The sequence below is a fragment of the Seriola lalandi genome, unplaced genomic scaffold (assembly GCF_002814215.2).
Source record: "Seriola lalandi dorsalis isolate HSWRI2012SDOR001 ecotype SW California unplaced genomic scaffold, Sedor1 jcf7180002054984, whole genome shotgun sequence".
NCBI classification, from domain to species: Eukaryota; Metazoa; Chordata; class Actinopteri; order Carangiformes; family Carangidae; genus Seriola; species Seriola lalandi.
In genome coordinates, this window is record NW_019525533.1 from 315416 (window position 1) to 329284 (window position 13869).

Below are 13869 nucleotides of genomic sequence, written 5' to 3' on the forward strand. Positions count from 1 at the left end.
AGAAAACTTTATCCAGTGTTCATCAATGTTGAATAAATAGAAATAAGTTGTAAAACAAAGTTTACTTCATAAAACATGTTTCTAACATCACTGTCATTTTGGAGCAGGTAATAGTCAAAATAAAGAAATTGCATGTAAAAAGATCAGTATACACTGTTTGCAAGTACATACTGTTTAATTAATAGATTTGTTTTAGTCAAAATTTAAAGAAATAATGGAATAGACGTTCATTTATGGGTCGTATTGCTGTGTTTACAAATGCTTCACTTGAACACTCCTTTGTGATTCCATTGTGGTGAGTTGCTGCCTCTTCGTTTTTGTAGTTTTTCCATCAGACTGTGATGAGAGAGAAAAGCCCTTAGTGACGCTGGAAGCATCACTCATGATGTGCACAAGCGGGTAACGTGAGCAGTTCCCGTTTGTGCTGGTTCCTGTAACTCATCAGCATCATGTTTGATTTTATCAACTAAAAGTTGCTCGTAGTAAAAAAATAAATGTTGAAGAGAGGTTGGTAGAGATGTGTATCAACAACTTGCATCCTGTTTGTCTTTGCAGTAAAAAGAGGGTGGTGTATACCTACAGACTGCTTCAGACACACAATGGACAGTACACTCTCATGGTAAACACACACACACAAACACACACAGACAGACACACACAGACAGACACACACAAATACTTTTAAGTTTACATTAAAAAGGAAATAGTATTTTACATATTTTGATTTCGTTAAACAAATTAAAATAAAAAGCATGCGGCTCGTCACTCACCTGCCGAAGAGGAAGCTATGGATGATGACTTCATTATTTTCCTTAAAGTTACATTAGAAAACTAGAATCTCCTCCTCGTGGTCGTATCCCTCCTCCAGTCAAACTAGTTCCAGGTCTCATCCCTGTTCATCCAGAGTCAGAGAAAATATTCACCATTTGTGGGAAGATTTGTCATAATTGCTGTGAAGCCTTGATTAATGGCTAAAAAGGTCACACTGAGCTTGACCTTTGACCTTTGACCACCAAAATGTAGTCAGTTCGTCCTGGTGAATGTTAATGCCAAATTTGAAGAAGTTCCGTCAAAGGGATGGACGACCTGAAAACAATACACACCTGTCGAGGTGATTTTTAACCCTTTCACAGCAGACACACACACACACACACACACACACACACACACACACACACACACACACACACACACACACACAGACACACACTCGTCTGTCTGATCAAATGTGTGTTTTTGGATTAAATCTGATCTATTTTGTTGCTGTTGAAATTATTAGTATAAAATGCATTTTCAAGACACGTGTACATTTTATTGGACCGAGGAATCCAGTATGAACAGAAATCCATCATTTATTCAGCAAACAATAAAAACACAAACACAAACACGACACATACAATGATTTAAATATGACCCGACTTTAAAAAATACAGCTTCATTTTTAGTTTAGGTCATTAAGTGTGTTAACTGGTTTTAAAATTTAGATCATTGTCCATAAATCTTTGTGAGTTTAAAAAACAGAATCTGTTCTGTCCCCCCCGACTCATCTGCATCTCTGTGCGTTCCTCAGAGCGACAGGTTGACGTCGCTCTTCATCTTGCCGCTGCTGAGGCTGTGGATCATGGCGATCATCGCCGAGTGTTTGTTCAGCTCGTCCTCCTTCTGCTTCAGCTTCGTCTCCAGCTGGCTCTTCTGCAGCTCCAGGGAGGACGCCTGGAAAACAGGAAAGGTTCAAGAGTAGGGACCGATTTATTTTCTGTTTGATGAATTTTGCCGTTGGTCAGAAGCCTGAGTCCTTCTGAAGGATTATCTCAGGGCAGGAGCAACAAAGACTAAGAAGAATATTCTTCTGAATGGAGATTGAGCCACTGAAAATGACTGTTTGTGCTTCTTGTATCTCTGCTTTCACTCTCTTTGTCACCTTGATGCTGGCGTCCTTCCTGGCCTGCTCCGTCTTGTTAAGCTCCTTCCTCAAAACATCCACCGTCTCCTCCAGGTCCCTCTTCTCTTGATCCCTCTCCTTCAGCCTCTCCTCCTCGGCCCGAAGCTGCCCCCGCAAACCTGACGGGACCGAGCCAAAGCATCAACTCCAGCACCGCCACGCAGTCATTCTCAATGTGACCACCACGTGGCGCCAAAGTGTTAATTATTTACGACGGCTCGCTGCGTTTACCAGCTGACTGGTGCTGAAGTCTGACTCACCTGCGATGTCACTGTTTCTCTGCTGTAGATCTGATTGGAGGGATCTGATCTCCTCCCCTCTCTCCTCCAACACCGACGCCATCCTAAGAAAGAGAGAGAGAGAATGTGGAGAGGACTTAGGACATAAAGATGCAAAGATAAATGCTACGACTGAAGTGTGTGTGTGTTCTTGTGTGTGTGTGTGTGTGTGTGTGTGTATTACTTTTCGTGTTGGAGTTGGAGCGCTTCATGGCTCTTCCTCAGTGTGTCGTTCTGTTTGGTGAGAGAGATGTGAGCCGCCTGCAGCTCCTTCAGCAGCCGCTCGCTCTCATTGAACCTGCGGCAGAACGACCCGTTACTCGTCCAAACGAAGACAGTACAACCCAGTGCACCTGCCCACACCTGACACACCGTCATAGTAAGAATTCATACTGATTCTTTCTTTATAATTTTGAGTTTTAATGTGATTATAGCCTTCAAATTGTATTATTATACAAAAGGAACAGAATTACAATGCGGTTTTTTTCTTAAAGTTATTTTTTTGGACATTTTGGGCCCAAAAGAGAGAAAACCTCTAATGAAGTCGATGAGACTGGATCATGTTTGTGTTCAGTCAACCAGGTAGAGTTGTATTTATTATAAAAACTTCTATAACTGAATGTGAGTCTTTAAAGAACCTTTTTAATGGAGTTAATTAATGTGAAAATGGAAACTTAGAAATAATATTTTTGCACGAACCGGCTAAATTCTGATTCTGTTTTTGGAACCTTGTTTTTTGGGTGAAAATACATAATTTTATTGTCAAGAAAATCCTGGTTTTAACAATTCAAATGTCTGGATATGGTTAACAAAGCCTCTCTGCCTCTGACCTGTTGAGCAGGGTGTTGTAGGCTCCTTTGAGGGCCTGGTGCTCCTCCGAGTCCTGCTGCAGCCTGGCGTTGTGCTGCAGCAGCTCCTCCATGTCGGCCTTGGAGCGCTCCACCTCCAGCACCTGGTTGCTCAGCTCGCCCTGCAGATCCTCGCGCCGGCGCTCGGCGTCCTTCAGCAAACAGCCGAGCTTACGAGCCTGAAAAAAACACAGAGCAGAAAATAAGTCTCAGCAACCGGAGACTCTACCTGTCCTGTGGTTTTCATGTCACATTCACATCAGTCCTAAACTAGTGCCGGAAAAGGATAGTATTAGTCATATTCATGCAGCTACTGTGTGAATTGTTCAGGTGTGTGAATGTCACCTCAGCTTCAGCTTGAGCTCGTTGGAAGCGATACTGAGCGATGAGACGGTCGGCCTGAGAGAGAGCCAGAGCCTTCGCCTCCAACAAGTCCTGCAGACGACTCTCCTTAGACTGACGGGGCGACAAAGAAATGTGACTGAGCCCACCGTCATTCAATGAGGACAATGTTAAACTTAATGATCCACAGCCAATACCGTCACAGCTCTAACATCAATACAGTTTTCATAATTACGGCTGTAACCCATTTATCTCCATTTGTTCCCCTGCACCTGCAGCTAGTTAAAAATTACGAGAAACAGTCGTACAATCTCACGTAATTTCAAACCTTTGTGACACTGTCAAAAAGGTGACGATCCAAACAAGTTACAATCATATTTGAGGTCGTAGTTTTGTGCATATGGAGTTCTTTTTAGATTTAATTAATTCTTTTAATTATATTTCTAATGTTTTATTCCGACATGTACACGTGTGATAATAATTCCTCTGTAAATTCTCATGTCAGCAGACAAACGTACTCACCGCAAATGCAGAGAGCTTCTGTTCATAAACGTCGATGATCTCAGACACGTGTGAGTCCTTCACTTGCTCCTGCAGCTACGAACAAGAGGACGTCCGTGAGAAAAAAAAACATTTCACACCCACAAATACTGTTAACAGCTGGAGGGAGTTAATTTTAACACATGCACCACAGTGTCTGATATAATGAAGACTCTGAATTGTGATCCCCTTGTCACCGGTTGCAGGTGTTGGGCGGTCCAATCAAAGAGCGACTGTGTTATCTGAACACTCTTTGACGTCCTGAAGAGATGGGGCTTTTTCCAGCCTCATGTAATATTCAGATCACAGTGAACCTACATGAACCCAACTGAGGGTCAAAACTAAAACATACTCCTCTCAGATTCAATCAACTGAAAAGTCTCAGTATATGATGCAATTCTTACACTAAACAATATACAGGAGCTTCCCAGTATCAATTTAAAAACACGTGCATGTTGTACCTCCAAACCATTCTGGATCTTCTCAACCAGATTGCTGACACTCCTGCTGCAGCCACTGGAAGAGTCCAGGACGCTGGCGTTTGTCCTGGGAGGTGGGACTTCCTGCACTGCAACACGTTTGACGGACAGCTCGGCCTCCCTCTGGCGATAGGCGTTGTTGGCCGCGATACTTTCCCCCAGACTTCAAAATTTGACAGATGGGATCAAAAACAGCAACGTTTTTCCATATTATCTAAACAACTTACATGTAAGTGGGTCATTTTTACTTTCAAATAAACTTCCACACTCTGTTCTCCTCATGTCACTGTGTTCACTGATCAAGCACGCAGCTGTTAATGCTAACGCTAGCTAGTTAGCAATAGCAAAACTTACAAATAGGTCCTATAAAGGATTTTTAGAGACATGAAGAGGTGACAAGACAACAAGAAGAAAATTTGAAATAGATAAATAAATAAATAATTAAACACAAATATTTTTGTGACCACTAAAAGTTTCTGCTGGTGTGTCACAAACTGCAGGGTGAGAACCACTTACCCACGGTGTCTTATGGGAGACTGAAAGTCTGACGCTACATGTATTTAATGAACCTGACTCGACATGTTTGCTGTTACTATGAGATTAGATTAATTAAGAGGAACTGGGAATAAATATAAACTGTGTGGTAGAAAGTAGAAGTAAATGCATTTTGTGGCTGTAACTCACACCAATGAGGGGAAGTCTGGGAGGGGCGTGGCTTCAAACAACAGAGAGAGGCCGGTCTGCACGCGCTCTCTGTGGTGGGACGTCAGGGCCAGAGAGAGGGGAGTAACTATCCTCTGATCCTGGATGATAGAGCCAGAGAGAGAAGTAGGTCACAGAGAAAACCACAGAACAGGAAAGAAAGCTAGAGACGAAGCACGGGAGGTGAAAGGTGTGTGTGTGTGTGTGTGTGTGTGTTTACCTGTAACATCCTGTAGAAGCTGGTCTCCATGTCTTTCACCTGCTGTCTCAGTTTGCTCATTAACTCCAGAGTCTTGAGCAGAGCTTCTGCACACACCTGACTGAACACACACACACACACACACACACACACACACACACACACAACTTTAAGCATTTAAAAGTATTCAGATCAAAACTAAAGTAAAAATATCAAAACATTTATATAACTTCAGGTAAACATGCAGATTATCATTACTGATGCATCAACATGTCAGCAGTTCTGTAATAAAGGAGCGACGTGTTGCTGTGACTGTGTTTCTATCAGTTTCGTGGTCACACGTGTGTAAACGTACATCACACCTCTTTGTGAGACCGAGCTACGGAAACGGAAGAAACTCACGTGCAATCAGCACCCAAGTACATATGTACAATTTTAAATAATGATCATAACTCAAGCTGTCCCTCACCTGAGATTGTTGTCGGAGCCGGGAGGGAGACAGGTGAGGGGGCTGTTGTTATGGCAACAGGAGAGGAGGGATTGAACCTGTGAGAGGCAGAGTTGAGCGCTCACCTGACGGGACACTAAGGATCTGGTGGAGTCCTCAGCGCACAGGAGTGGAGGAGTTAAGGCTTCAAAACAAACCAGAAAGACAGAAACATACACAAAAAGCAGAGCGGCACAATCAGGGGAAGGATATTAAGCAGCAAGCTGGTAACGTGTGTGATGCGGTGGCAGTGTTTTCTCAGCTGAGCGTCTCCCTTTGCAGGATCAAGGCCCTTCAGGAGCCCCAACAGGACTGGAAGCAACATTTCTACAAAGCTCACCACACTATCAGGGACACTCTCTGCTCCCAGAGCCTCCTGAACAGATCAGGACGAGGAGGGCAGGAGGGAAAGAAACAGAATGAGGAGAATCTTTCTGTTAGAGATACAGACACAGCGTCTTCCTGGATCTATGAGACCTATAGTCACGTTGAGGAGTGGTAAAAGCTCAGCTCTAAACACGTCACATCAGAGGGTGATGCAAGAACTTAAACCAAAGTGAAACCAAAATAACATATTAGATTAGATTAACTTTATTAATCCCACAACTGGGAAATTAATTTACCACAGCAGAAAAATAAACATAAAGAATAAACTATAGAATAAACATCTATGGAAATATACAACAAAAATATACCAAATATACACTAATAAATACAATATACACAATACACACGATATGTACATGAAAAAGTTTGCACATGGTCAGGAAGAGCAGGAGTTGTGGAGTCTGACAGCTGCTGGAATGAAGGACGTTGTGATCTGAGCGTCCCAGCGGGGGGAGGGGGGATGAGGTGTATGCATTCCTGATATTAGCATACAACATATATAACAAATATGCATCATTGTGTAAGAGCAGAAGTGCAGCTGATATAAATTTCCACATATTGACCTAAAATTTAAATGTAATTTGGCCTGATTATCAAACCTCAATACTGATTGAGCACCAGATGAAATGTGTCTGTAGCAGAGAGTTAAAACACGTTCACAGCCTAAAATGTCTGGTTTGATTCGTCTGTTTTATTATTCTTTGATATTTACTGATTAAAATCAAATTCAAAGAAGCTTGTTTCAGTCAATTTTGATCATTTTAGAAATTTTTCTTCTTTTGTTAAATGAAAAAAACAGGTTTTGTTGAAAAACACGTATGTTCTTCAAAGTAAGGTTTGGTTTCAGTGCACAGACAAAAAAGCTGGAAAAATGAAAACCATATCCAGCTTTTACATGTATTCACTTTATATTTAACAGGTGGTCACACAGAAAAATCAGGTGGTCCTAAATGTATTTTATATAGAGCTGCTGAGGTAACTTAATATAAGTACAAGTTTGTATTTAAATAGAACAAGGAAAGTATTTGATCATATTTTGGGTTCATGCATGTGTTTTAATATGTCGTACCTCCAGCAGCTCATTCAACAGGTGCAGGGCCTGGAGAGAGCAAGTTTCAGCGCCCTCCACAGGTGAGCTCAGCCACTGCACCAGAGCGAGCCCGGCCTCCGGTCTGCGTCCCCCGTCCGGTCCGCACACCTGCCTTCGACCTGCTGCTCTGAGTTTGGCCCCCGCCGGTTTGAAAACCACCTCACACAGGAGCGAGCGCAGACCTGACACACTGCACATGGCCAGGAGGAGCTCCAACACCTGCAGACAACACACACAAATCAGGATTAAAGCCTCACTATATTCTGACATTTTATAGATCAAACACTAAATAGTTCAATAAAGGAAATATCTGACGGGTTAACAGATCCGCTCATTTAAACCACTGACCTGCTATACACACAATTCTGTCTTTAACCTGCGCTACAGCTCATTTTACATCACATTTTAATTATCTACTTTGAAGACCATCTTCTGGCCATTCACACTACATGGTGTGTGGAGTTACTTCATTGTTTTTATATCGGCTACATCGGCATGTACAGATGTTAAAAATCTCTTCCTCAAAGGATCCTAGAGAGTTATAGCTTTAAGGAGCTGAGTAAAATAACGTGTCAAATCTGATATCAGCTGGGGACATCTGTTGTATGTCACCTCCTCATTTCCTGTCATTGCTCCACTGTCTGCCAAATAAAACATCCAGTCTTGCATATGAAAAAATAAGATAAAAAAAAAAAGATGTGACAATTTTAACCATCAGAGTTGCAGTACCTGTTTTTACAGTGGAAATGTTAAATAAAGACATACAGAATAATGTATTACATGTTTGGTGTATAATTGTCTGGTCTCTGTCGTCTCACCTTGGCTGCAGAATCCGGGTCTTTTGATTGCAGCAGTCCTAAAACCTGAGACACGCATGCTGAGAAGTGCTGGTACCTAGAAATGGAAATATGGCTTTCAACAATGCAATTCACAGTCCACAGAGCACTGAAGCAACCACTGCGGTTAAACGCCCTACTTTAGAAACATCTATATGTGTATACATGTGTATGACATCTATATGTGTATACCTAGTGAGGAGGTCTGCTATTTTGGGGTTCTTCAACAGTTCAACCAAAAGGTCAACTGAGTATTTTCTTGTCAGAGTGCCATCACCGTTCACAATGATGTTGAACACGAGCTGGAACGTCTGGTGGATGTTCTTTGCGTCAAAGAGCTGATGGGAACAAACCCAGATACAGAGAAGATGAATGAGGCTGCAGTTAGATTCTTCCAGTGGTAAATAAAAACTGAAGTAAAAAGAGGAACAAATACAAAAAAGGAACAAACAACTGCTGTTGAGATAAAAATAAAAACAAAAAAACAACCTTGTCATTCTTTGAAAACCCAACACACAGTAAAAAGAAACCCACCTTCTCTCCAACCTTCTCGTTCAGAGTGAGGCTGGACAGTATGGATAAGGTGAAGACCACCACAGTCAGACTGTTGTGAGCCAGGAAGTTGATCAGTGTTCGATAAAACGGCTTCACACTGTCCTAAAAAAAAAAAAAAACAAACCACACGAACCAAAGTGTGATGTCTAAAAGTCCCCACAAGATACTTTCAGTTGTGTTTTAATGAGTCTAATGCAATTAATCTTGTCTGCCTCTTCCAGATGCTTTACTGCCAATTCAATAGAGCTGACAGTAATTTGCTTGGGTGGGTTCACAACAAAAACAACCCAAACCCTCGGGACATCGTATACAGTAAGTGCAGTGAGACACAAAACAAGTGATACAAAAACAAAATCACCACAGTCAATAATCAAACATATTGTAAGGGCATTTAACTTTAAATAATAAAACTGACCAGACATTTAAACACATTTAAACATCAACAACTATTTTTAATGGTATTTGGCACAACAAAGAAGTTTTTGTTTTTTTTATTTTATATATATATATATATATATTTTATATATATATATATATATATAAAATCAAAAAACAAAACCCCTTCATGTAATCATAATGTGCAAAAAAGTGGAATTCTATATTTCAGCATCTGTCAAACACTTCCTGCTTCCTGCACACGATTTTAAATACTATTTTATTTGCATATTTATATTTCTTTAGCTTCAGCACAACACTTTTTCACATTCTCACTTATTTTCTTGATTTGTCCATAAATTGTCAAAGAATAGTGAAAATGTTCATCTCTGTTTTCGAGAGTGAAGTGTGACGTCTTCAGATGTCTTGTATTGCCTAACCAAAGATATTCTATTCACTGTCACATGACTTCAACAAATGCAGCAAATTCCTACAACTGAGAAGCTGGAGGAAGGAAATGCAAACCTGTTAAAATGAAAAGCAACTGAAAGTAAAAATGTTCATTTCCGTCCTCACACACACAGACTGACCCCTTAAGTCATTTATTCAGCTGAGACTCACCAGAGACTTGATGTGGCTCTGCACCGAGTGGTTGTCACGACACAGGTTGGCCATGAGGCCGAGGCAGGGCATGATGATGTCGTCATTGTGAGACTGGCTGCAGCGAAAGAGCATAATATGATTAGCTGGATCCAAACAACCCTTCACTCTCATGACATCATACTGTGAGATGTGAGCTGCGAGTTTTACATGTTGGTCATGAGGAAAGCGATGAGCTCGTGGATGTAGTTTGTCGACTGGAAGATGCGAGTGTTGTACGTCAGTTTCTGCAGCACCTGTAAACACTGAAACACAAACACACCTTTACATCATATGATCCATTACAAAGCAATAACAACAATTACTCATTTTAGCTTGATTCATTACAAGGTCATCAAACAATACATGGCACCATCAGGATTTTTTGAGACAACCTCATCCGTTACTTAATGCATCTTTCAAAATGTGCACTGAGAATATCCTGTACAGAGAAGACACTGCCGGACAAGGCAACACCAAACTGTCTGCAGGGATGGACATACCTGCAGTAGCAGTGGATCTCTTGGTGTGGCACTATGGCAGTGGATGACAGAGGCCAGGGTGCTGGTGAGGTTGTAGCTGCTGTGAAGTATCTCCCGACTGTCATCATCACAGGCTGAGGGAGTGTGTGCAAGATGGGAAAAAGATAAGGACTATGTTTTCAGTTTTCTGCATCTGATTCCTAAAGAAAGAAGATCCTGTTCCCATGTGACACCAACATGAAAAACTGCTACAGCCTTAAGGTTATGGCATGTGTGTGATGGGGGAAAGGGATATGATGTATGTACACAGGTGCACACTACCTAGTTTTGCCAGCAGGGAGATGATGGAGCTTGTCAAGGTCGGGCTGGTGTTTGGGTTTCCAACCAGCTCCACCAGTCCACTCACACACTCACTGGGTAACACCTGGCCTGAAGACAGCAGCTGGTCACAATTTAGGCCCGAAACCTCCTGCAAACAAACAAACAAACAAACAAACACACACACAGAGTATGTTTACTGCAGACTGTAGGCTACGTTGGTGTAAATGTACCAACCAACTCTCAGAAAAGCTTAAATATCTGTACCAGTATTTTGGCTTGTAATCACAAGGCTAAGACAGTTTTTCATTTTGGTCCAAACACATTCACACTTTGTTCTCATTGTAACATAATTTATTCTATTCTATGAGGCAATCCAATAATTCTTTTTTTTTCTTTTAGTAACGAAATGACTAGAAATAAATCACCTCTCAGTTTAATGCAATACAGGTACTGTCCAACAGCACCACATATCACTACCTACAAAATGACCAACAGTTTCAACAAAAACTGAGCATGTATTACAGGACTGTTTTATTAGACTGCATTTAATTTGCTTGATGTGTTGTTACAGCGGTAACTGGCAAAACAGCCTATATAATCACACTCCTTGTTTCTTCTGGACAAGAAATATGTATATTGTTATATGTTATATATTGTAAATTCTACAAATGAGTATTTCATTTGTATATATTTGGGTAAACTCTGGGTATACAAAACATCCAGCCTTTAAAAACAGTCTTTATGGCAACTTAACTACTGTATGGACATTGTTTAACTAATCATAACATAACCCCTGATTTACTACCTGCCTCCTCGAGATATTCTGCCCCATCACTGTGTATCTACTGACTCTGAAACCACACCTGTGGCCTTGGTATGGCTGTCTTACAGGATTATAAATCAGACCAGTGATTTCAGTGTGATTTCCATGTTTTTGTGGATGAAACATTGAACATTTGAACCTTGGAGGCAGAAAGCAGCGCTCACCTCCACTTGTTTCTGTAGCTGCGCTGCGTTTTGTACCGTCCTGCTGTCTCTGTACTGCTGGATAGCCAACAACAGAGACTTCAAACACGTAGTCAGGTCCATCCTGTGGAACAAAACTGTTCTTTATGAGAAGTTTTAAATCGTTAGATAACGCATTAGCTCGCAAAGACAACAACGTCCATCTTGAACCTCTAACTTAGGGACTTTGCTAACACTAGCTAGCAAGCCTTTCTTAGTCTTTCATGACAACAGCAAATTAAATTGCTTATTTCAAAAGTGGCTTATAACTTTTAACCGCTGCTCATGTATGTAAAAGAACCACATTTTCCTGCTTTTTCGTCACAGACTACCTTTGCTGGCTTTTTCTTTCTTCATAAGCAACACAACGGCAACACAACGGCAGCCTCCTCCCGCTTCGAGCTTCGAATGAGGAAGGAACGGACCATGTTCGAGAAAAGGGAGAGACGACAGGTTCATTCTTTATCAATAAAGCTAATATTGATAGGTGTATGATATAAATGAATGCGTTATACTACTAAACTACTTATACCTTATGTTAAGACATAATGTGGAAGCTTTAACTTTGTATCTTTCATTAATTAAACGAATTTATGCAACGTATAACCCCCCTCCATTACCTGTGTTGGAAGAGGCCATGACACGTGCCACCAGACACGTAACCAAAGGGGCGGAGCAAGAAACAGCCTTACTTTACTGTAAAAAATAAAATAAAATAAATGCAAGAAAACAAAATAAATACAACTAAATAAATGAAATAAAATAAAAAAGATAATATAAAATACATAAAATAAATAATTAAATAAATGTAACAATAAAATGACTTAAACTAAATAAAATAGAACAAAATAAAAGGAACAAAATAAAATAAAATAGAACAAATAAAACTAAATAAATTAAACCTTTTTTAAAAACATGTTTTTAATCAACACTTTGGTTCAAATACATTCTAATGCAATCCAATACAAGTGCCCTGTCTTAAAAAAGTTTATCATATATATATATATATATATATATATATATATATACACAAATACATTTTAATGCAATCCAAAACAAGCGCCCTGTCTTAAAAAAGTTTATGTTCCTGAGGCCAGCCCTTATAAATCTGTCATTGTAATCACATATTATATTTGTTTTCAGATTTCCTGCCAACTTTACTTGAGGGTGGGTGATAGCACGTTTGTGCATGTGTGTACGAGTGGATGCATATGATCATAGTTGCTTCTGTATTTATGTGTGGAAACTGTGGTTAGACCATGCGTCCTGTCTTTAAACACACCACTGACTTTTTCCACTTTTTTCACGCATGTCTTTGTTGTTTCCCCTGTGCACTTGTTTGGTCACATAAATTAAAGAGGCAGAGATGTGCATTAACTTGAAATGTGCAATAATAATTCAATCTTCCCTCAAAAAAATTAATGTGCAAAAAAATATGATAACAGTACCGAAGTAACGAAAGCAATGCTTAATAAAAGGTCAGTTAAAGAAATGTGAAGTGGCTCGGATCAGCTTGTACTGGTGGGGTGTGAAAACAGAGACAGGATGTGTGATGATGTTTAGTCCGCACAGACCATAAAACAGAGAAGTAACAAACAGGTCTACGGGTCTGTGTAGCTGCAAGATTCATATATCGGTCCATATCCGCGTGAAAGGCGAGGACATGATGGACAATCTCAGAGTTTTAGGTCTCTTGTGTCTGCAACAGTGACTTGTATGTCACAGTGAACCTCACAGGATTATAATCATAAGGAGTGAGTGAGTTGCCCGATCAAAAACAAAATGTTCCATTAATGTCAAATATTAGATGTCTGCAGCAAATAAAAACAAATGTAAAAATATATAATCAAAATAAAAGCAAAAATAATGTGACGTCTGTTGCAATACAACCTGTAAACGATGTTGAAGAGAAAGCAACACCAGGCCGAGGGCACAGCGGCCTGACCACACAAGACAAAGCCGCAAGCTTATAAGCTATAACAATATAAATGCAATACGTTTAGATATGATCATGATTCTTTGGTTTCAAACAAAACAATCAACTTATCCGACTTCTTCTGTCAACTTTACAGAACTTGTTAAATGCAAATGTGTTCACGCCAACATTTTGTTTTCTGTGTGGAGCCTCACTTCACCGCTTTGACAAACCAGGTGACAAGAAATGATCAACAAGGCAGAACTGACCAATTACAGTCTCACATACAGCAGAAAGAATTTTGGCAATTGCAGAATAAAAACAGATCTTATTTTAGTCCCTCATTAATCAGGATGAAAGTTAAAATCAATTATTAACGTCCTTGTCAAAAAGGAAAATTTTAATATTAAATATTTATCAAATCCATCAAGTCCTGTGATTCTAATG

General features: G+C 40.2%; 1 protein-coding gene across 2 annotated transcripts; it reads right to left on the minus strand.

The window, feature by feature from the left end:
* Positions 1–1309: 1309 nt before the first annotated feature.
* On the minus strand, positions 1310–11897 carry cip2a (cellular inhibitor of PP2A). 2 transcript variants are annotated; one of them, XM_087171302.1, is made up of 22 exons: positions 11840–11897; positions 11490–11592; positions 10503–10650; positions 10203–10315; positions 9871–9965; positions 9682–9778; positions 8665–8787; positions 8323–8468; positions 8113–8188; positions 7274–7513; positions 6031–6193; positions 5800–5947; positions 5352–5451; positions 5114–5232; positions 4412–4592; positions 3933–4001; positions 3414–3524; positions 3051–3247; positions 2405–2518; positions 2203–2285; positions 1922–2061; positions 1310–1713 (listed from the first exon to the last, which is right to left on the minus strand). In XM_087171302.1, the coding sequence occupies exons 2-22, from the start codon at positions 11589–11591 to the stop codon at positions 1567–1569; spliced, it is 2712 nt and encodes a 903-aa protein (XP_087027428.1). In that variant the 5' UTR covers position 11592; positions 11840–11897; the 3' UTR covers positions 1310–1566. The 2 variants fall into 2 exon arrangements, with proteins under 2 accessions (XP_087027428.1, XP_087027429.1); XM_087171303.1 differs by having other exon boundaries at positions 3933–4007; positions 11840–11872.
* Between the last annotated feature and the right edge of the window lie 1972 nt (positions 11898–13869).